At 30.8% G+C, this 25070-nt stretch overlaps 3 protein-coding genes across 9 annotated transcripts; 1 reads left to right on the top strand and 2 right to left on the bottom strand.

Annotated features, from left to right (window-relative positions):
• Window positions 1-6123: 6123 nt before the first annotated feature.
• LOC133696596 (small heat shock protein, chloroplastic-like) lies at window positions 6124-7327 on the bottom strand. Its single transcript, XM_062118819.1, has 2 exons — window positions 6835-7327; window positions 6124-6739 (listed from the first exon to the last, which is right to left on the bottom strand). Exons 1-2 carry the CDS (start codon window positions 7067-7069, stop codon window positions 6261-6263), a joined length of 714 nt encoding a protein of 237 aa, XP_061974803.1. The 5' UTR covers window positions 7070-7327; the 3' UTR covers window positions 6124-6260.
• A 6405-nt stretch (window positions 7328-13732) lies between these two features.
• LOC133697388 (protein TWIN LOV 1-like) lies at window positions 13733-17846 on the top strand. Of its 7 annotated transcripts, none has more exons than XM_062119888.1 (7): window positions 13733-14731; window positions 15069-15276; window positions 15390-15454; window positions 15604-15683; window positions 16035-16090; window positions 16185-16243; window positions 17547-17617. In XM_062119888.1, exons 1-7 carry the CDS (start codon window positions 14188-14190, stop codon window positions 17615-17617), a joined length of 1083 nt encoding a protein of 360 aa, XP_061975872.1. In that variant the 5' UTR covers window positions 13733-14187. The 7 variants fall into 7 exon arrangements, with proteins under 7 accessions (XP_061975872.1, XP_061975866.1, XP_061975869.1 ...); XM_062119882.1 differs by having other exon boundaries at window positions 13734-14731; window positions 16180-16243; window positions 17571-17846; XM_062119885.1 differs by having other exon boundaries at window positions 13734-14731; window positions 16180-16320; window positions 17547-17685.
• Window positions 17847-21681: 3835 nt separating this feature from the next.
• Window positions 21682-24003, bottom strand: LOC133697197 (protein HHL1, chloroplastic). The gene is made up of 6 exons (XM_062119611.1): window positions 23602-24003; window positions 23196-23333; window positions 22443-22529; window positions 22295-22342; window positions 22033-22170; window positions 21682-21916 (listed from the first exon to the last, which is right to left on the bottom strand). The coding sequence occupies exons 1-6, from the start codon at window positions 23893-23895 to the stop codon at window positions 21911-21913; spliced, it is 711 nt and encodes a 236-aa protein (XP_061975595.1). The 5' UTR covers window positions 23896-24003; the 3' UTR covers window positions 21682-21910.
• Window positions 24004-25070: the final 1067 nt, after the last annotated feature.

Here is a 25070-nt window from a genome sequence, read left to right as displayed (position 1 = left end):
ATAAAGAGAATCTGATGGATTTTATTTATGTTCAGTTTGGTTGAGTCCATTAATTTGAATTTGAAGGAAGGGGGGGATTATTAAAAATATTAATTTTTTTTAAAAAAAATATATTTTTTATATATCATATCAAAACCTTTTAAAAACCAAAAAAATAATAATTCTAATCGAGAAGGTCACTTAGATCTCATTTAAAATTGAGATTGAATTTTTTTTTGTTAAAATTTAATTTTTTTTATTTTAATTTTTTTTATTTTAATGTTTTTAGATAGTTTTGATATGCTAATATCAAAAAATAATTTTAAAAAATAAAAAATATATTATTTAAATATATTTTCAAGCAAAATATACTTTGAAAAACAACATCTATCATACTCTCAAACACTTTCTTAGAACACGTTTGGTATTATACTAAAAATTGCTACTCAAAGTATTTTTCGCTTGAAAATGCATAGAATAATTTTTTTTTTTTTACATTAACACATCAAAACAATATAAAAGCATCATAAACTATTAATTCAACAAAAAAATAAAACAATTAATTTTTTTCAAAAATATTTTTGAAATACAAAAACAAATAAGCTTATTAACAATATTTTTTTCTACAATTAGATAGTATTTGTAATTGTAATAACGATAGTTTTTCAAAGTGTTTTTTTGCTTGAAAATATATTAAAATAATATTTTTATTTATTTTTTAAAATTTATTTTTGATATTAGCTTATCAAAATAATACAAAATCATAAAAAATAATTTAAAATTCAAAAATTCAAAACTTTTCATAAAATAATTTTAGAAAGCAAAAACTTATTATACTCTTTTAAGGCCTATATCAAGGGACCATGTTTAACATATCAAAACTATTGTAGGGATTTTCTAGATAATTAATTAAAAACTTTTTTATTTATTTTTTTCTAGATAATCATTTGCACTCCCTTCACTCACTGGGTAGGGATTTTCTTCATTATTGGTAGCCTCTCTCCTGTATTTTCATTGGTAGAGAGTGATGCAGTCAGCAATTTACTATAGAATTAACAGAGAAACTTTATTAATATTATGGAAAGGAACATCTCTAAACAACACAATAGATAGATAAAACAAAGAAAACTCTAGTTTTTTTAATGGTTTATTTATAGAATCACTCATCTACCTAGTAATTGGTTATTATCTAAGGATAAAAAAAGATATAGATAATTTAAATAAAAAGACATGTTCTCTTGTTTTTTTATTTTAAAATAATAGAAATTCATTTTAAAATTTTTTATGTTTTTATCCTCTCTATTTTAACTTTTCTTTATATTTTATATTTATCCATTTTATTTTCAAATAATAATTGAATATAATATGTGTTTTGTATTGTGATGCAATGAAAAATTTTATGGTGTTTGGGGAGCAACTAGTGGTATGATATTAATTACTTCTTGGATCTATTTTTTTTAAAAAATAAGCACAATTAGGTGAGAAAAATCCTAGGTGGAGATATTCTTATTTTTTTTATGGGTTATGAGTTTCATTTATAGAAACAAAAAATTTCTACCGATAAAATTCCACCATGTGTCATTTTTTATTTTATTTTATTACAAAAAAGGATAAAATAAAATAAAAATAAATGATATAAAAAATAAATAAGCTTTTATATATTTATTTGTTAATGAAATGTTGATACATTAGATGAGATATTGAAGATATCTTGTCATAAATATAAGATGTCATAGATAAAAATCAACTAATAAAATAATATCACATGGCATTGAAAAAAAAAACTTGAGAATCCCTACAAATCTCTATAAATAGAGGGTCTCACTTTAGACAAGAAGAAAAAATAATTCTTGGAGATACAATTTTTTTTTTCAAGACAAACACTTCAAGCAAGGAAGCTCTTTCAAAACCTCTTAAACCTCCTTCATCTACTCTTGAAGTCTACAAAGAACGAAACTCTATTGGATAAAGCCTAAACGTCTTATAATAGTTTTTCAACGACACTTTGAAGATAAATCAAATGTACTCTTCAAAGCATTAAATTACCAAATTTTGTCTCGCAATACACGCTCAAATTCACATCTTGCAAAGCACAAATCTTGGCTTGATTTCACAAATAAATCAAACACCATATATCAAATCCAAAGGAGGAATCAAAAGATTGTTTATTCTTTTTGTAAGAATTTTTAAATAGAGATTATACCTAGTCATATATTTTAATAAAATCAAATATTTGTAAACGTGTGCTTATCTAATTTCAGATGCTCAAAATTGTGTTTATAATTTTCTAGCGACTCCACTGGGGAATCTCTACCTCACATCTCTTCCCTTCAAGAAAGAATTTTCAACAACCTCTCGATGACAACTAGAAAGAACATGATCACCATTGTCGCTTTCAAAAGCAATAAGGGTACTGATTCAAGTTGTCGACATGCCGTTGAAGATTCTTCAACCTCGCCATTGAAAAGAAAAACCATCACTAAGTTGTATGCACAAACTAAGCCAATTCTTGAGCTAGTGTCAACATCAAATGCAAAAAAAGCACGATAGCTCGCTCTAAAAATAAAATTACAAGTAACTCCACCATAAAAATCAAGTGGAGCACATGGACTTTTCTTCGACACTCAATGTGACTACTTCAGCAATTCTCTCATAAAGACCTCTCAATGTCGATCACCAAGTAAGGATTCGGGTTTTGGCACTATGTTAGTGATGATGACTGAGACTACATCTTTGGAGCATCAAATGGTTAACTTGACAAAACTCATCAAAATGCTTTCAACTTCACTCGAGGAAAAAGACCAAGAGATAACAAAGCTAATGAACAAACTTAAGAGCATGAATGAGCGAGACCAAACTTCGGTTACCAAGGCTTTGCAAATGGATCAATTAGATGTCATTGAGGATTCTATAATTGGAGCTATAAGGAATATCCATGGTATTACCGATGGCTTTTTCACCATGAATAAACTGAAAGAACTTAATAAGAAAGCCATCATGGATCAAGTAGAAAGCTTAGTTCAACCTTCATATTTTTATGTGAAGTCATACACCTAAAAAATCAACATGCTAAAGATGCCTTTGAGCTATCAACCACTAAAGTTTTGACAATTCAATGACAAAGACAATCCTAGGCAACATATAGCTCATTTTATGGAGACTTGCAATATGTCAAAATTGATGGTGATCTCATGGTAAAACAATTCATTCGTTCTTGAAAGACAATGTCTTTGATTGGTACATTAACTTGAAGTCTGGTTTAATTAATAATTGAGAGAAATTGGAACATGAGTTTCTTAAGCACTTTTACAGTGCTCGTCATGTGGCCATCATGATTAAACTCACCAATGCATGTCAATGAAAAAAGTAGATTGTCATCAACTATATTCATTGGTGAAGAAACCTCAACTTTAGAGATCGACTTACCAAAACTTCTACGCTAGATATATGTATTCAAGGGATGCATTGGGGACTACACTACATATTACAAGGCATTAAACCAAAATATTTTAAAGAATTGGCTACTCGAATACACGATATGGAACTTAGCATTGCTGCAGTTGAAAACTTAGCATTGCTGCAGTTGAAAACTTATCATTACCTATGCAAAAACCCATGAGAAATAAGCTTAAAGGTCATGGATTTGGAAAGAGTGCTCCGAAGATTGAGGGAAAACAATATTTTGTAATTAATTATGCTTTTGTAAAGGTACCAACCAAAGTAAAAAAAAATTGATCGTACAACATTGATTACTTTTCAAAAAGGTAAAAGAAAGAAGTTAACCTTGAAAAGGCGATAAAAAAAAAGTATTCATTCCCTGACTCGGACATATCAAGAATGCTAGATGATTTGCTTGAAGCAAATCCTATCGAGCTACCAGAGTTGAAACAGTCCGAAAAAGTAAACCAAATGGACAATTCAAATTATTGCAAATATCATCGCTTGATCAACCATCCCGTAAAGAAGTGTCTTGTGTTGAAAGACAATATCATGAGGCTACATGAGAGTGTGGATATTTTTTTTTTATGTTGAAATAACATATTCTAATATCACAACCATTAGAAATTTAGGTTCACACCAATCACTCCTAGCAATAAGTTTCGGCTCTTTTGAACTTATGACATTTGACATTCTTTTGCTTACGAGCTTTACCACATCCTTGAGTCAAGTCTTATGTATAACCATTATATAAAAAATTAGTAATGTGAATCCTAGCTCATCTAAGAATTGCAATAGTAAAGGATGAACTTTAGTCACTCGTAATAAAGGAAGAAAGAAGTGCACACGTATGAAATACTACTTTAGTTAATTTAATAAGTATCACTTTAATATTTTTAAAATAAAATACTTTTTAAAACTCATCCAAAACAAAATCTACTCACTTCTAAACACCCATATAATTTACGGTGAAAAATCACTTGTAGAAAAAAAGATCAACTCCTTCTAAAGAACACGGGGTACAAGAAATTCTCCACTAGGTAAATGTTTCTATTTTCTTTCCCTCAATCCCTTCCTATTCAATCAACAAAATAAAATATATTAAAACTCAAAAACACATTAACAATAAAACATAAGAGCTCACAAATTCATTATTTCAATTATTATAACTACTCATCCAATAGCAACCAATTGCATTATGTATTTTTTTTCATGTTATTTTTTTATTATTTTTATCCTCATGTGCAAATTTGTTTCATGATTGCCTAAGTATTTTGTTTTTTGTTGCTTATCGGGGCCTTACTTAGTAAAAAAACATATTTTCGTTGGTTTTGCACTCAATCTTGCAAAAAAACTATTTTGATTTTTTGTATTCTAAGAGATTAAATCTAGAAGGATTGTAATTGACAATTAGAAAAAAAAAAGTAGCCTTTAAAGAGAAAAGAACATGAAATTTAGTTGTGGAATCTAAAGGTAGAGAGAGAGAAAAATAGTAATTGATTCCACGTAGTCAAGAGGTGGTCACCACGTGCTCCTTTAGAAGGAAGGCCCTATCAAGACGAGTTCAAAGACAACAATGAAGACCGCTTTTAGATGTTGGAAGAAGCCACATGCATCATCCCAATATGGCAGCTCTTCTCACATATTAGCACGTGCATTGCAGGTGCTATATTTTTTTTACCCTTTTTGTTCATTCAATCTTATATTCTATATCAATTCTTCAATTGAATCTTGAATCTTATCATACTCGAGCCAAAATCCTTTTATTTCAATATAGTCTTTGTTTCTCGAATGACTCTTTAATTTAGTGTTGAATTTGATCTGACTCAAGGAAATAAACATGCACCCAATCGAGTTAGCTCACTATGATTGTGTTCAATATGGGTCATGAATTTAGTGATTAACTCTAGTTGATAAGATGTGATCTATTATATTGTCATTTTAATATTAAAAAAAAATCATCTTGATTTTTTTCAAGCTAACTTATATTTTTACTAATTATTTAGATTGTATTTTAACTCATTAAATTAATTGTGCTACAATAGTTGTTTTTGTTTTAAAAAAACTCTTAAAAGGACATTGTTGAGACCTGGATCCATACCTACAGCGTTCGCACGCAACCAAACTAATCAAAGCCAACAATCTTGAAGATTTAGAATTCAAAGCAGGAAATGTTGGAAATTTTCCCACATAAATTGAAAGAGACTTAGACACATGGACTGCATCATCAAATAGGTTATGGGGGATATATTTGGTTTATCAATTTTTGTTTACCTCTTATATTTTTTTATGGTTTTTCCAAGTATTTATTGAAGACAAAGTTAATTTAGCCTAGATCTAACCAGAAATGAGAACTTTGTATCGAATCTGTATCACATGATCGTATACAATCAATTTTGAGAGTTTCACAAGAGAATTGTTATTCAATTATTTGTCACTACACAACAAGTTTCATTCATCATACCGTATGATTAAGGATCAATCAATTGTCATGCTGCTTAAATTTTGTAATTTATTAATTATCGAGAGGAGGAGTACCTTTTGTTCATATGTTGTAATCAATATTCTTAACCATTGTCTTTAAGACTCTATTTAGCTTGTAGCAATCAATTTCCACAACTTTCATCATAGTTTTGATCATATCTATCTGTTTATTTCCATCCATTTTCAGAGGTTATAAAAATGAAAAATGCATGAAAATCTGAATTTCATCTTCAAGATTCATAGCAGAAGTTCTTCTACCAACTGTTCTTTCAATTTACAATTTTCATCCACAAAACTTTAAACATAACCTGACACCAGAGGAAAGAAGAAGGACAAGCGAGGAGCCAATTTCTAAGCAATCACTGAACATTGATATCATGAATCTTGGCAGTGGCACTAGCTTTAGGTATAGTTATATACAAAACCCCATCTTTAACTTCAGCAGTGATCTTCTCAAATTGAATATTCTCTGGCAGAGCAATTCTACTGCTATACCTGCCATAACTCTTTGCGGACCACTCTCCCTCCTCTTCTTCTCCATTCTCTACGCCATTCACCGTCTTCTGGGGCACCTTCTCAGCCTTAACAACGAGCATCTTCTCCTCAACCCAAACTTTCACATCTTCTTTAGTCATTCCTGGCATATCAAACCTCATCTTGTACTCATCTTCACCCTCTTTTATCTCCCATGGTGTCCTTCCTCTGCTGTACCCACTCCCCTCTACAGGTAATGGTGATGGCCACCCACCTGAGTAGACAAATGGGTCCTCCATCACCCTCTCCATTGTCTCCATCATCTGCTGCACTGTTCTTGCAGTAGGAAACCTGTCCCATAACCCTGCCAAGAAAGAAACCAACAAATTCAGTGAGCGTCTCAAGGTTTCTTACCTCCTAGTTTGAAGATTGTATGAGATATAGTTATTGATTGATTACCTATTGGTGCAGCAGGGGCCACTCTTTTCTTGTGTAGAGATTGTTGAGGGTTCTTCCTGGCTCTCTGCAAGTGGTCAAGATTCTCTCTGCTCTCTGCTGCCATGGCCTTCATGTTGTTGTTGCTCTTGTGGTTGTGGTTGTAGCTAAATGCTATGCCATGAGGGTTCCTTGAAGAAGCACCCTTCATTGATGGCAGAGGAAGAGAGAGGCTTAAATTTGACAGTGCGTGAGACATTTTGATCTTTGTTCAAGAAATATAGCTATTGATCAGCGGAGATTTCCAATTGGCCGTCGATGTCAAGCAATCAAGATGGGTAAAAACTGAAACTTGTGAGGAATTTATCGGAAGAGGATAATGGATGGAGTGATACTTAAAGGAAAGAGTAGAAATTTCTGGAGAACGTTATGTGACAAGGAGCTATGGAAGTGGGAGCTGCAGGGATTTCGGTACTCTTCTGGAGTTCTCCAGAAAGTTTTCTTCTTTTTTTTTGGCTGAGATCATGACTGGGCCGAAGATTAACGAAGTGACATCTTAACCCTTTCCTTTGCCCAATGTCTGCCCTAACAATTTTTTTATTTTAAATTGATTATTTAAGGAATAATGTTTTATTACTGTGAATTTAGACAACATTTTATCTAGGTATTTCAGTATATTTTGAAATTGTAATCGTGACATGAGGATGGATAATTTTCAACTAAAAAATCTCTACTTTGGCCTCCCAAGGAAAAAAAAAATAAGTATTTTTTTATATTTTGATTTTGACTAAAAAAATATATTTAGATTAGCTTGTGTAGATAGAAAAACATTAAAAAAAAAAGTTCCTGTGTATTCTAAAAAATAAATTTAGATTAAGGTTTTTTTATTGCTTACAAAAGAGATGTTTGAATTAAAGGTTTTTTAAAAATAGAGAAAACATTAGACTCTATTATCAATTTTGGGCTAAGTAAATGGATTATTCTGATTATTATTGGTAATTTTCATTGGTTTTGTTAGATTTTTTTATTGTATATATGATGTTATTATTAAAGCTTTAATATACATTTGAGGTTTTTTTTTCTTTTCTCTCATTTCTTCTTATTATAATTTATATCGGCCCCTTTAACAATTTATTTTAAAAGTTTTATTTTGTGCGACATATTAAAATGTTGTATTTCTACTTATGAGATATACAAAACTTTTTTGTTTCACTAAAAATATTTTAAATTATATTACTTAAACATTTTTTTTTAATGTGGTTTAGTGATTTGACATCAACAGTACAAAATCAACATCATTTTAGAATGTTAGTGTTTTTTTAGTACATAATAATGCTAATATAAACTTTCCATTTTGTAGAAAAAAAGAAAAAATTATTGTGAGTATTCTATAGTTTGGTCTTTTATTTACTTTGCAAACTTGATATATTTTGAAAATCAATAAAATAACAATAATACCCTAATGTATATTAAAATATGGAAGGTAACCATTACCACACAACTCTTTTTCTTTTTTTATGCTATTTTTCTCTTTTTTCTTGTGCTCTCTTTATTAAACACAAATCTAGAAGAAAAAAACCCTAACCCTCTCTCTTGCAAGGCCATTGAACTTAGAAAAAAATAAACATCGGTTTTTAGGTTGATTTGGTGCTTCAATTTTTTAGTTTTATTCAGGGGAGGATTTGACTAGGTTTTGGTTGAGTGTTTCCAATATGATTTGTAATTCAAATAGATTGGATTCTGAATTTAAATTGAGGTAAATCAAAATTATAAAATTGATTTCAGATTAGAAAAGGTGTGGTTTCTGATATGATTCAAGATTCAAGGTTAAATTATCTACAAAGAACAAAGGTTATGGCGGAGCGATCTGATGTTAGTGACTATGAAGATGAAACAGGTGAAGAGATAAAGAATCTCTTAAAGGTGAATATATATATATATATATATATATATATATATATATATATATATATATATATATATATATATATATTGCCTTGAATCTCCTAATTTTTCTTGTTCATTCTCCGCGAGAGAACTGCAATTTTTATTGCAGTTCTCTCGCGGAGAATGAACAAGAAAAATTTGACTTTTAATGGCATCATTTCACCATTAAGATTATCCGGGAAAAAAAAAGAAAGAATAAAGAAGAAAGGGAGAGATGCGGTGGAGATGGTATTTCACAGTAGAAAAGGATGGGGGAGATGACTGTTTTTTTTTTTTCCTACTTTTTTTCATGCTTTTTAAAAGTACTTGTATATGTTTAAGGCTTCATGATTTTTTAATTATTATTTTAAATATAATGATAATCTTATAAATAAATAAATATTTTTTATTGATTTTTTAGTGCTAATTTTTAAGAATATAAAGTGTTATTCACCTTTAAATTTCGGACCTGTTTGAGATTATCGTAGCGGTGACGGTTCAAAGTATTTTTTGTTTAGAAATATATCAAAATAAAATTTTTTAATTTTTAAAACGATATGAAAATATAATTTTTTTAACAAAAAGATAAATTTTTTAAAAATATGATTTACATCACATTTCCAAATACACCTTTTAAGTTATAGCTTATAAGACATAATATTTAAAAATTTAGTTGCAAAACAAAAATAAAAAATCAAACCATAAAATACTGTAGTAATTTTCTATAAAAAAACATTAGATTCAAGAAAACCAATCTCCAAGTGTGTTATTGAACTCAAAAAATTCTAGAAGGATCATATATATTAAAAAAATAGTTAATATAACTCTACCTGTTTAAAAGTGTTATTGTGGTTGTTTTTCAAAATATTTTTTATCTAGAAATGTATTAAAAATTTTTTATTATTTTTTAAAAATTATTTTTGATATCAATACATTAAAATGATCTAAAACCACAAAAAAAAAATATTAATTTGAAGCAAAAAAAAATTTTTAATTTTTTTAAAAGCTATACAAGTCAATCTTAAAACTTTTTGTTTTTATTTTTTATTTAATTTAAATTTTTAATTAAATCATATGCGAGGTTGATTCAATTTAAATTGATCAATTTTATAAATTTTGAAATAATCTGATTAATTAATAAAAATATAATTTCCTTTGCCCAATGTCTGCCCTAACAATTTTTTTTATTTTAAATTGATTATTTAAGGAATAATGTTTTATTACTGTGAATTTAGACAACATTTTATCTAGGTATTTAAGTATATTTTGAAATTGTAATCGTGACATGAGGATGGATAATTTTCAACTAAAAAATCTCTACTTTGGCCTCCCAAGGAAAAAAAAAATAAGTATTTTTTTATATTTTGATTTTGACTACAAAAATATATTTAGATTAGCTTGTGTAGATAAAAAAAAAACATTAAAAAAACAAGTTCTTGTGTATTCTAAAAATAAATTTAGATTAAGGTTTTTTTATTGCTTACAAAAGAGATGTTTGAATTAAAGGTTTTTTAAAAATAGAGAAAACATTAGACTCTATTATCAATTTTGGGCTAAGTAAATGGATTATTCTGATTATTATTGGTAATTTTCATTGGTTTTGTTAGATTTTTTTTATTGAGATATTTTTTATTGTATATATGATGTTATTATTAAAGCTTTAATATACATTTGAGGTCTTTTTTTTCTTTTCTCTCATCTCTTCTTATTATAATTTATATCGGCCCTTTTAACAATTTATTTTAAAAGTCTTATTTTGTGCGACATATTAAAATGTTGTATTTCTACTTATGAGATATACAAAACTTTTTGTTTCTCTGAAAATATTTTAAACTATGTTACTTAAACATATTTTTTTAATGTGGTTTAGTGATTTGATATGAACAGTACAAAATCAACACCATTTTAGAATGTTAGTGTTTTTTTTAGTACATAATAATGCTAATATAAACTTTCCATTTTGTAGAAAAAAAAAATTATTGTGAGTATTCTATAGTTTGGTCTTTATTTACTTTGCAAACTTGACATATTTTGAAAATCAACAAAATAACAATAATGCCCTAATGTATATTAAAACATGGAAGGTAACCATTACTACACAACTCTTTTTCTCTTTTTATGCCATTTTTCTCTTCTTTCTTGTGCTCTCTCTATTAAACATAAATCTAGAAGAAAAAAAACCCTAACCCTCTCTCTTGCAAGGCCATTGACCTTAGAAAAAAATAAACATCGGTTTTTAGGTTGATTTGGTTCTTCAATTTTTGAGTTTTATTCGGGGGAGGATTTGACTAGGTTTTGGTTAAGTGTTTTCAATATGATTTGTAATTGAAATAAATTGGATTCTGAATTTAAACAGAGACAAATTAAAATTGTAAAATTGATTTCAGGTTAGAAAATGTGTGGTTTCTGGTGTGATTCAAGGTTAAATTATCTACAAAGAATAAAGGTTATGGCAGAGCGATCTGCTATATTAGTGACTACGAGGATGAAATAGGTGAAGTGATAAAAAATTATATATATATATATATATATATATATATATATATATATATATATATATATATTGCCTTGAATCTCCCAATTTTTCTTGTTCATTCTCCGCGAGAGAACTGCAATTTTTAGCAGTGAAGTGAGTTCATATAAATGTATTTTTTTGTTCCTTCAGTCGAGTCAAGTACTGATATTTTTGGGTCATCGCCTGTCATTAGCTTTGTTGGACTGTGGACTGTATTAGCTTGAGACAGATATGGGCTGGTTTCTTGAAAAAAAAAGAAAAAAAAAGAAAAGAAATTGTGCGCAGATAGTCAAGCATGGCAGATTTGACTCTTTGGATTAAGATTATCCGGGAAAAAAGAAGAAAGAATAAAGAGGAAAGGGAGAGATGCGGTGGAGATGGTATTTCACTGTAGAAAAGGATGGGGGAGATGACTGCTTTTTTTTTTCCTACTTTTTTTCATGCTTTTTAAAAGTACTTGTATTTGTTTTAGGCTTCATGATTTTTTAATTATTATTTTAAATATAATGATAATCTTATAAATAAATAAATATTTTTATTGATTTTTTAGTGCTAATTTTTAAGAATATAAAGTGTTATTCACTTTAAATTTCGGACTTGTTTGAGATTATCATAGCGGTGACATTTCAAAGTATTTTTTGTTTAGAAATACATGAAAATAAAATCTTTTAATTTTTAAAACGATAAGAAAATATAATTTTTTTTTAACAAAAAGACAAATTTTTTAAAAATATGATTTACGTCACATTTCCAAATACACCTTTTAAGTTATAGCTTATAAGACATAATATTTAAAAATTTAGTTGTAAAAAAAAAATCAAACCATAAAATACTGTAGTAATTTTCTTTAAAAAAAACATTAGATTCTAGAAAACCAATCTCCAAGTGTGTTATTGAACTAAAAAAAAATAAATTCTAAAAGGATGATACATGTTTTCCATGTACAACATCATTAATACATCAACGGCGGGTGATTAACCCCTCCAGTTTAATATAACTTTACATGTTTAAGAATATTATTGGGGTTGTTTTTTAAAATATTTTTTACTTAAAAATATATTAAATATATATATTTTTTATTTTTAAAAAATTATTTTTCATATTAGCACATTAAAATGATTTAAAAATAAAAAAATATTAATTTGAAACAAAAATTTTTTTAATTAAATCATATGTGAGGTTGATTCAATTTAAATTGATCAATTTTATAAATTTTAAAATAATCTGATTAATTAATAAAAATATAATTTAATTTTTTAAAAAAATTTAAAAATAATATTTTTTATTAAAAATAATATCAAAAGACCCAGTCTCTTCACCGAATTTTATTGGATTTAATAACACTTTTTATAATCTATTTTTATCAACCCCGGTCCCTCCGCTCTCAATCATCCCGTTTGCTAGTCCGTATCACTGCTTTGTCGTTTCATGCATCTTTAAACGGTCAGTAGAAAAGTGTGTTGCCGTACTGCCTCTGTTAACATTAATGGCTACCGAGGTCACTGCAAACCAATTATTAAATTTAATATTACATTTCCTTTTTATTACTGAGTTCACCTTATAATTTATGAAAAAAAAACCCTAAATAAATCTCGCAATTAATAGAATCATCAATGCTCGCAGTCTGCTGTAAACTTCCGTTATGTTTGTTTTTGTATTTTAAAAATATTTTTTAAAAAAATTATTTTTTTATTATTTTAAATTAATATTTTTAATATTTATAAATCATTTTGATACGCTGATATTAAAAATAATTTTTTTAAAAATATATTATTTTTATATATTTTTTAATAAAAAACACTTTAAAAAACAATCGTAACTATACTTTCAAATATACTTTAAATTAATTTTAATTTTTAAAAAACACTTCATCATTTATCCTTGAAACACTTTTCTTTAAATATCATTATTTTTTAAAAGTAAAAATAATTAATAATTTAAAATAATATTTTCAAGAAATAATATAAATCACGTTTTACTGCCTCACTCATATAATAATAATATAAATCATCATGCCCGTCAAAATCCCAAAAAAAAAAAAAAAAAATCTTCCTAGAAATTTGGCGAGGAAGAAATCACTTGTTGTTAACACATAATTGTGTAATGCTATATACCTCACTTTGTCTATATAATTAATTTAAGAGCTAGTGCTTAAACAGAAAGTGGATTTAAATTTATTTTTTAAATAAAACTAGATATAAGTTAATCTAATTAAATTTAATTGATTTGAAAGTGAACTTGTAATCCAATCATAAACTAATTTGATGTTTTCTTTCTTAAAAAAAAATTGTTTTAATTGTTTTTAATAGTAAAATCATTCCATTTTAAATTAATTATTACCCAAACTTTAGTATATTAAAATAATATTTTTTAAAATTTATTTTTAGTATCAATTTATTGAAACAATCTAGAATTAAAATAAAAAAAATAGTTTATTTTAAAAACATCTTTCAACCACATAAACTAACAGAAGGATTACGCTGTGCCAAGCTAATCCGGTGAAGTTTTTTTCAAGCGGAGAAGATGTGGAATCGCGTCGCTTCTCATCACATATACAGATTTTTCGATTAAACAACGATTGATGTGTGTCTCTCACTCATCTTCCTTCATTCAATTACTAATAAAATACTTAAAATTTCCAGATATTTCCATTTCTCTCTCTCTCTCTGTCAACTGCAACAACAGCGACAACAAAAACAAGGCCACCACTTTTCGCTGTTGCTTGCTCTTCCTTTCCATTATTGTTGCTAGGGAAATCTCACAAGATAGACAGAGACCTGCTTTTGCTTAGCTCTAACTTGGTTCTACTTATCGAAGTCTATTTCCTCTCTTTGTGCCTGGATTCCAAAATCCTAACAAAAATCCCACATGGGATTGGGGCTAATTGGCAAAGCAAGGTTGACACAGAAGAACATTTTCAAGTCTCAACAATCAGTATGGAATCGCAGCTGGGTCTAATTGAGAAATCCTTCAACACCAGATACTCTCCCTGGGTCCGAGAACCTCTCGAGGAATTGCCCCACAATTTCACCATCACTGACCCCACCATTTCGGGTCACCCTATCGTGTTTGCAAGCCCTGGGTTCCTGAAAATGTCGGGTTTTCGGAGAGACCAAGTGATAGGGAACAACGGCAGGATGTTTCAAGGTCCCAAGACGAATAGAAAAACAGTTATGGAAATCCGGGAGGCAATTCGAGAGGAGAGGGCGGTGCAGGTCAGTTTATGGAATTATCGTAAAGATGGGACGCCCTTTTGGATGTTGTTTCAGATGAGCCCTGTTTTTAGCAAGGAGGATGGCAGGGTCATTCATTTCATTGGGGTTCAGGTGCCTATATTGAGAAACAAAAGATCAACCGATGATGGGGCCGATGCTGCTTGGAACGAGATTGTTTTTGGTTCCTGCAGGAGAGAGGTTTGCTCCGACTCTTTGGTGGAACTGGGACGTGTTTTGCCTTTGGATACCTATACCAACTGTAGAGGTTTGTTTTTGTGCAATTGTTTTACCTTGTCATATCATTGTATAGCTTCATTATCAAACTTTTTGGGTGCGCATTTCTGTTTTTTGAGATGATTTTCCTCTGTTTTGGTCTTTTAGTCTTGCTTCTTTAACTTGCAAAGTCAGGCTTTGCACTGCTTGGGTACTATAATGTCTTTTAGCTTTCCTCCATTTTGATTAACAGTCATCGTCCTTGTTTATTTACACCACAATTTTCTTGTTCAGGTTTCGTAGGTTCCTGATTTGGTCTAATCCGGACTCTTCTCACTAGTAACTTCTGGTTCTGGCTTGGCTAACATTTTATTAGTCTCGATTTATAGGAGTAGAGACTGAAGAGCCATGGGAGGCAAGTGACCTAGAGAAGCAAAGAGCTGCAACTGCCATTAACAACATCTTGTCCGTGCTGACCCACTACAGTGAGTCTACTGGCAGACTGGCGTGTGGGAAAAGATGTAGCTCACCTGCGGCAGGCCTCATTAATTCATCTTTAAATATATCTCTTGGTAGAATCAATCAAAGTTTTGTATTGTGAGTTGTTGCAAATTCCTCATTTTTATTTTTACGAGCAGAAAATGTCTTCATGGATATTGCTAACCTCTTTGCTTTGTGTTTCTTGCAACATATATCTGCTTCCTTTTCAGGATAGATCCACACCTGCCTAACATGCCTATAGTTTACGCAAGTGATGCCTTCTTAAAATTGACAGGTTCTTAAATTTTATGAATCCATATTCATCATACACAACCCCATATTTTAATTTCATTCATTTACCTAGATCGATCATCCCATTTAGCTTGTTAATATCTGAACAACACAGGTCATTCAGCTACTTATATCGCTTCTTTACTTCTATAGGTTATGATAGACATGAAGTGTTAGGGTGCAATTGGAGATTTCTAAGTGGAGTTGGTACAGATTCCTCGGTTTTGAATCAGGTACAAACTTTTTCCATATGCTTGATGACATGGGATAGAGGTTCTTAATACGACCTTGGCAACAGAGAAGGGTTAGAGAAATGTATGTGCATTAGCAATGACAATGGTATAAAGCATGTACATGGGTTTATATAACCCAGGATATGAATCATACAAGGAAAGAAAATAATCCTAAATAATCTCATTGGCCCTAAATAATTACATATATGCATGGGTGCCAGTTGAGCTATAATCTCATTGGCCCTATATAATTACATATTATCTCACAATTATCTTGGCTGGATGCCAACCTAAGATTATGCTAAAGGCTGTATTGACCGAAAAGTTTTGATTTTGCTAACTGTCCGCCAGATACAGGAAAGCATTCAGGTTGAGCAAGCATGCACAGTGTGTTTCTTAAATTACAGGTTGACACTTGAGTATTCTTTCAACGTGTTTGGGAGGGACTGAATTTTATTGATTGGTCCTAACTAATAGTTTTCCTCTTTAATATTAGGAAAGACAAGAGTACGTTTTGGAATCTTCTTCACATGTCACCTGTTCGCAATGCTACCGGCAAGGTACTTCTACATGGACAATTCAACCGATCTATTATAATCCTCTTTGACGTATGCATACACGATTATTACTAGTTGTGGTGAGCTTAACTATCAAAATACCTATGATCAAGCTTGGTTCCAAATATATCTTTCTTTCTCTAAAGAAGACTTACCATCACCTATTTCCCCTTTCTGCCTGTATCATATCCAAGCACTGATAAAAAATGATCAGGCATCAAGAAGGGGTGAAAAGAATGCTCAAAATCTAGTAAAAGCAGGTCAAAACAAGCACTAAGCAATCAACATGGACTGATGCATATATGGTAGACCCAAGCCTGCTCTACTAGTTGATTGCATCTCCAGGCTCTTTGAGAATCATTATTGTTTTATTAGTGCTTGCAATACCTTAAAACTAGAGATACATATGCGGTTTACCTACAACTGGAATTTTACTAGACTAAAGCCATGCTCTCGCGTAGTTTTATGACTATCCAGGATCAAAGTTTCCATCTTTATGGAGGATCAAAGTTTCCATCTTTATGGTAATGGAGATGTGCTACTAGATGAAAACCTGTAAAGAGACATGTAGTTAATAATCACTAACAATTTTCAAAAAGAATGTCAGCTTAGCCTTTGGGAACTTTTAGTTTTAGACCATGATTCTTGGTTGTATGGCTCAGTCTTGAACACGGTGAAAAATGGAAAGGAGAAAAGGCATCCAATGATAAATGAAGTTGGAGGAAAACAAAGGAAAAGATAGGCGCACGCAACTGCTTAAAAAATGATTGTTGGCAAATTGAGTTCATTCTAGATTTCAAGTTGTCTAGATATGCTCTGGCCATGTTTTGGATCCACTTGTATCGAATTTTCATATATTTTTGTTTGGATATTCTAATTCATACTTAATCGAAAAATCATGCATTCCAGCAGATGCCTACACCAAATTTGAATATTGAATGCTAAGCTCGTATGCAGTGTTTTCTAGGTGTATTCCAAGGCTACAACCATGAGCTAACTTGTACCTAGTAGTTTCTTGTAAGCTGGAAGTGTTAGTGAAGGGTGCCCGTATTTGTAATTGATTAGCACACTATGAGGAATGTTTCTTGGACTGCAGATAATGGTCACTTACGCTTTGTTTTCTTCTTTATCATGAATGTCAGAGCCTGCATGATCTTAGGTCAATCTTCATTCTTGTTTCGTCTAGTGCTTTATTTTGGTTGTTATCTCTACCATTTATCAGTATCCAAGCTTTGGAAGACAAAAAAAAATAAAAACTCAAAACTCTTGCATGCAATCTTCTCTCACTGTGCTTATCAATGTTCAGATAGCATACTTTGTGGGTGTTCAGATGGAAGAAAAATGCAAGAGCCAGGACAGACATGGGCTGAGCCCTGAGACTAGGCAGCTTAGTGCTGTTGGTGCAGTCAAGGTAGCTGTAAGGAGTTTATCTATGGGTGCTAGCTGCTCCAAATCATCAGATCGTTTCAATACACTTTGAAGCAGATGATTACCAGATGACAAGACTCCCTCACCATGGTCCATCTTGTTAGCTGTATAATTTGTTCCACGGATTGACGTTTTCGGACTCGCAAATTGTTCATATATGAAAAATATCTTGAATCAACCAGGCGACTTCTGCCCCAACTTCTCAATAATTTCCAAATGTATTGTCAGTAGCGTTTGCCAAATTCTAAGGAACATTTGAGGACAAACAGAAGTGTCAATCAGCGTAATAGAGGCGGAAGTTCCCATGAGAAAGTTAATATTGAATACGGTTATCATATAAAAATACTAATTTGAATTTATTACTTAATGTTTTTTTTTTGGGTCAAGTAGTCTTCTAAATTATAAACAAAAACACTTTATTTTATAATTGTTTAAATCTAAACGAAATTAAAAAAAATAAAAATCCCTAATAATCAGAATATGAATAATAAAACCAACATAAAAATATTTTTTAAAATTAAATAAGAATAAAAATAACTAAAGAAACAAGTAAATTTCACCTAAAAATTCTTCCGATCCGTCTCTTCGAGTTGAAAAAAAATTCAAATTATTCTTACTTTGATTATTTTGAATGTCCAATCAACACTCTTCGATCCCTTTTTATTAATTCGATCAAATCCATCATTCAAATAATATATATATATATATATATATATATATATATATATATATATATATATAAAAGTGGAGAGAACATGAAGAACATTTAGAAAATTGCAAAAACTAGTGAAGAAACTAGTGAAGGACTTAATTGAGAAGGATTAAAATATGAATTAGTGAAGGCCTATTGAATTGAAAAATTGAATTTAGAAAAGAAAACTCAAAATTAGATGTTTAAGGACTTAATTGAAGTTTCTTAGGGTTTAATTGAATTTACTGAGATATTAACTACAATGAGCTTTATCTGAAATATTATTTGAAATAATACAATAGAAAAAAATTTCAAGTTTGTCCTGATATATATATATATATATATATATATATATATATATAACATGAAGAACATTTAGAAAATTACAAAAACTAGTGAAGAAACTAGTGAAGGACTTAATTAAGAAGGATTAAAATATGAATTAGTGAAGGCCTATTGAATTGAAAAATTGAATTTAGAAAAGAAAACTCAAATTTAGATGTTTAAGGACTTAATTGGAGTTTATTAGGGTTTAATTGAATTTATTGAGATACTAACTACAATGAGCTTTATCTGAAATATTATTTGAAATAATGCAGTAGCAAAAAATTTCAAGTTTGTCCTGAAAAAAATCTCAACAATAATTAAGGATATTTCTATCCATGTTTCTTGGTACAAGAGTAATGGACATTCGAAATACCAAAGTAAAAGGTAAAATTTCAATAATCACAAAATCTTTTTGGATTTTTAAACTTTAGCTCCTTCGCGGTACATGAGTTGTGAATGAGCTTACTTTCTTCTTATATCTTTTGAAGTCGGGATCTTTTAAACTAAGTTCTTGATTTATTTATTGTAGTAAAGCCGCTATAGTAGGCTGACAAAATTTAAAAACACTATCAGACCATAATAACCACAAATAAAGAAAAACGATACAATTTATCTTAGATAAAGCATACTAGAGGTGTCAATATTTTTTTTATGCAACTAGTCTATTCCTTAGAATCTCTAAAGATTAGTCAGGGTTTTTAATAACTATAATACTAGGTAACGACTCCTTATCTAACTAAAAATCATTCGAACTTGTCTGGAAAAGGTCGTCGTGCTCTTGCAAAGGGTACATAACCTATTGAGGTTTTTCTCATTGTTTGAGACTCTTGGATCGCCGCCTAACCATTATATGTTTTTACTCAAAACTTTTCCTCACATGTTTTTGTTGATTCATTAAATGCAAGACACTTAATAGCTTGATTTTCAATTTTTAAAAGTAAAAAATATTTGAAAAAAATGAAATTTTATTTTTAAAAAATTAAGAAACTATTAAAAAAAGGGTTATTTCAGTAAATACATATAACCAACTCCAATCCTTTTACCCATTAACATTTTAGAAGATTTCACGAAACTTTTATCACTTAGCTTTTGACTTTTTGGAAATATATTAGTGGATGAATTAGTAGTTGTTGTTCTTGTTTTTTTAGTACCTTCGATGGTTCATATACCTGTCATGTTCCTTGGATTATATACGAGTGATATTCAAGTTCTTATTTTTGCACTTTAGCCGCGGCTTATATAGCTGAATCCATGGAGGATAAATGAGGCAATTCAGGTGAGATTCAATGTAGATCTAACTTTCTATTCACTCATGGGATCCAGGTGGTTTGGGGGACCGCCATGACTCCTCTCTTCTTGAGAATCCATACATCCCTTATTAGTGTATGGATAGCTATCTCTCGAGCAAAGGTTTAGATTCAGCCTCAATGAAAAAATAAAATGGAGCACCTAACAACGTATCTTCACAGACCAAGAACTACGAGATCGCCCCTTTCATTCTGGGGCGATTTGGATTTTTTATATAAATCATTATCCAAATTAATTAAGAGGGTGACGCGGTTTAACTGTGCTTTAAAAAAAATTATTTTTTTATATTTTGAATTAATTATTTTAATGTTTTAAAATTTTTTTATGCATTTATATATATAAAAAATTTAAAAATAAAAACATTATTTTAATATATTTTAAAAAAACTTTTCAAAATAATCTTTCCTACTTCTCAGGCACCGCATAAGCCTTCTGGGAACCAAACAGAACAACACATTGCCTTCCTTTATCTAGAATACAATATGGAGACTTTTAGAGACACGTTCGTCACTGAAACTGAGACAACATCTGCAACACTAGAATGAACAATGACAGAGAGGCACCCCAGAGTGATGAAGACGGCCTAGAAAAGGTTCGTAATGTAGCATCTAGCCGAGGAATAATTCATGAGTGTGATCTCCAACACCTTCATTAGATGAAAGCTATCATAAAGGAGACAATGAGATTACACCTTGGGCTTCAAGTGATAAACCCAAATTTATTGGGTGCAAAAATCCTTTAAAAACCACATTAAAAAAAAGTCTCAGGGAAAGAATTCAACCTCATTTAAGCTCAGCTAAGAGAAAAAAAAAAGTCTCAGAGAAAGAGTTCAATCTCATTTAAGCTCAGCTAAGAGAAAAAAAAAAGTCTCAGAGAAAGAGTTCAATCTCATTTAAGCTCAGCTAAGAGAAAAAAAAAAGTCTCAGAGAAAGAGTTCTAAGAGAAAAACTCGCATCCTTTAAACTTAGCCTGGAGAAAAAACCTAGTTCTATAAGCATAACTACATTTTAGATTCTACAATCCCTACACCCTTAGATGTATATAAACCCACCATATTTTCATTAATATTAATATTATATAAAGAATAGTGTGTAAATTTTTTTAAAAAAGTTACTATATTTAAATCAATATTAATATGAGCAATATTACATTTTAATCCTTTCTCTCCATAAAAAATCTTATGAGTTATAAATAGATCATGAATCCTTCAACCATTAAATATTCGAAATCTCCATTCTCCACTGTATATTTATTTCCAGAGCATTTCTCAGTCATATTATTGCATTTTCTCTAAAAAATTCATTGATTTGATCATTGGAGAATCCTCAAATTTACCAAAGATCTTTTACAGGTATGTGACACCTGCCTCCAACCACCTTTGCTAAAAAAAATAGATTAGATTATTAGAACTAAAAAATTAACTGATTATCCAATATATAAGTCTTGCCTCCAAGCTATTTGGATTTTTTTAGAACATCATTGAAAAAGGAAAAAAAAAAGGTTATTTAAACAAAAGAAAAAAAAAGATATTTAATAGAAAAAAAAAACACAAACTCTTTCATAGAAGAGATCATGATAAGTGGTGAGTTTGTAGGCTCTCGCTAATAATCATCATCGTTGTATTCTTGCGCTAATATGTCCATAATCAAAGGTATTTTCATCAAAGATGGAGGACAACACAAGAGTGTACCCAATTTGCGGAGATCTTTCAATATCGAGATATTGCATACAAGAGCAGAAAAGCTAAACTGAATTTAGATGCTTCTACAAAATGATATATAAATTCCAGTTTACCAACAGAAATCTTTGAACCCTCTTACCAAAGCCACTTTGTATGTATTGCCCGACACTTTTCAAATTCAAAGAAGCAATTGTCTCTGCGATTGTCAAGAGTTTGGTTTCTTCACCTTCTGCCTTTAGCTCTGGCATACAAAACAATCATACTTGTAAACCGTCGTAAAATTTTATATTTAAGACAACAAGTAGGAAGTAAGAGAACGGAGAGTGTTTTATTAATGAAAGTATCAAGCTAACATACGTTGGCCTTTTCTTTTGAAACTTCTTCTTCAGTTGCAGTTGAGTTTAGTGCTGTGAGCTTCCCAAAAGATTCTTTTGCATCGCCAAAGAAGTCTTTCACTTTATCAAGCACTGTTTTTAGTTTGTCTTGAGTTGGAAGCTGAAGAGTGGATTCAAATGTGCGAGGATATGCAAAGATAAGTCCATCGATACACAAACAATCAAAACCCACAAAGCATATGGATCAGGGCTGGAAAAGGATCCCAGATAAGAATAATGCTAACCTCAATGACATCCGTTATGGAAAGAGCAGCTCTCAAGTTACCATTTTCCTTCATATTCAACAAAAAAAAATAAAAAAATTAGGCAATGAAAAAGTTAAACTCTTCTTTATTGTTCTACAACAACATAAAGATGTTCATGAAACCTTACAACGAGCTTGTAACCATATCTGAATTCAGTTGCCGACCGCAATACTCGATGCTGCTTAAATGCTGTTTTCTGTATCTCCTTCTCATCCTATTTGAATTACAGTTTAGCAGTCAGAAGCACATAGGAAGAAAGATGGAGAGCAAAGAAAAACTAAAACTAAAATAAAATTAAGACATCTCAGTCAGCACCACATGGAAATGTCAGCCCATCATTATGATTACAGAACAAATTCCAATTTAGTTTTGTTTTCTCTGTTTTTTTCCTTCCAAAACAACATTTTGGTGTGGTTTTGTGTCCCCCGAATCGCCATTAAAACTGGTGAGAATAGTCTTAAGGAGGCGAGGCAAACCACAAAACACTAATGAGATTATGAAAAAACATTAAACAATGCAAAGTTTGTCGCAAAAAGGGGACTATAGTAAATCATAACGTAAAGAGTAAGAGTTCCATAGAAGTTAGTGTTAGAAATGTTTGCAGATTCCCCCCTACACCCTACACCCAAAAAGACAGCTCATTTGTAGAGGCATTAGCAGTTACAAATCTGGAAGATGACGAAAGAAGATCACGAAACATTAATGAGTCGAGGATTTCCTCACAAATTAGAAACATCCAAACAGAGGAAAATAAGTTCTACTACTTGACAGGTAAGTAAACCCCATGTAAGAAACAAGAAGGCCAAGACTGAATTGTTCAGGAAATTTTTCCTCAAATCCCAGAAGATAAATCGTGTGATAAAAAATCAACAGAACTTACTTTGTAAATAACTGCAGCAAGATTTCGAGCAAGAGTATCTTTGTAGATGTACTTTCCCAGAAAATTATCTTTGGCAGCAACCATGATTTTGGCAGTGGTACCACCTGTTATAAGACTAAGCGGGTACCATAGATAAACCTGGAGACAAGAAAACAAGAACATAACCATAAAACATACATTTATACACTCTATTGTTGCATTGAAATGTCAAGCATATAGCAAAAGTGTAAAATTGAAACAGATATCATTATTATAATTACATAATTCAGGAAGAAAAGGCCAAGAAAACTCATTGAAAAAGTATCGAAACGAAATGATGTAGGAAACTTCCAGTAACAGCAGTAATCCAGAGTTGGAATAAGGAGAGAGAGAGAGAGAGAGAGAGAGAGAGAGAGAGAGAACAAACATTGGCCACGCGAATGAAGATAAGAAATTTGGGGTTGCCATCATCTTCAATCTTGGGCAAGGAAGGTGTTGGAGGTGGTCTTTGAAACTGACGTGTTTGAATTCCTTTCTTTCCTTTGGCTTTAACAACCAGTAACATGTGGCCTTGGCCTTGCTTCTTTAGAGATGTTTGCGCCGTCGACTTCCTAGTAGAGAAGAGTGAGTGCTTGACTAACCCTCCTCCATCTTCGTGCAGTAACAGTGTTCTTGATGACGGAAGCCTAACCAGAGCGTTTAGAGACATGCCCACCTCCATTTTTCACTTCGCTTCTATTTTAGCACTCCTCTCTTCCCAAAATCAGCAAGTAAAAAGCTTGCTCTGTTTTCAGTTCTGTAGAGGGAAATCTTATCCACGGAAACATGAGCACGCACCGCATCCCAGAGACACACACACGGATGACGAGGAGCCAATGTCTGCCTTACATGTGGCCGAGGTATGGCCTCTATTGAGCACCTGGTTAAAACGGTGCGTTCCATGACCATATTATTATTATTATTATTATTATTATTATATAGTTTCATGTTATATTTTATCATGTTAGTTGAGTTTAAATTAAAAGGCTATAATTCAATACATTATGTTACGTGAAAAGTGCCAAGAAAAGAAGATTGAGCTTGGAAACTTGGAAGCAGACAGAGAACAATCGAAGTACGCTCTTATGAATCTATTATTTATTTATTTTTAGTTTAAATTAAAAGGCTATAATTCAATACATATCATGTTACATGAAAAGCGCCAAGAAAAGAAGATTGAGCTTGGAAACTTGGTAGCAGACAGAACAATTGAAGTACACTCTTATGAATCTATTATTTAGTTTTTTTTTTTTTTAAAAAAAAAACCTACTGTGCTTGTGAAATATGGAGGAACTGTTGCTCTCCTTCATCCAGGACATCTGCAGATACACATACATAATCAGCAGATTAAATGACCTGCCAGTCAGGAGCTATTTTTCTGCAATAATAATTTATACATGATGATCTGTATGCAATGCTATGAAATGCATGTGCAGTGCTCGGCAGAAATGGTACAGCACAGACATGCTCTCTTATATTACTAATTAAACAATCAACGTGGACAACATATCATTACCAGCTTGGCACCAGCAAGGCGGCGAGATGTGCATCTTCACCACTGGATCAAGCTTACATAAAAGTAGCTGGACTCACAAGTGAAACTTCGGATCCAAACAGTGCGATTCAAGAATCAATCAAACTTGCATTATTGCTCAAACGTGTACAACATATATATTAACATTGGGCATAGAGTCGAACCAAAGCATGTTCCTCTTTCTTCGATTCATTGACAGAAATGAAGGCATTATGGAGATAAAGAAAAAAGAATAGAATACACTCTTCCCTGACTATCCCAAAAGAACAGTCCTACAATGGCCACGCACTAGAGAGAACTGAGACGTGAAGTCACTGGCACGT

This window comes from Populus nigra, chromosome 6 (assembly GCF_951802175.1).
Source record: "Populus nigra chromosome 6, ddPopNigr1.1, whole genome shotgun sequence".
In the NCBI taxonomy this organism is placed as follows: domain Eukaryota; kingdom Viridiplantae; phylum Streptophyta; class Magnoliopsida; order Malpighiales; family Salicaceae; genus Populus; species Populus nigra.
This window is presented reverse-complemented; position numbering and strand designations above follow the sequence as displayed.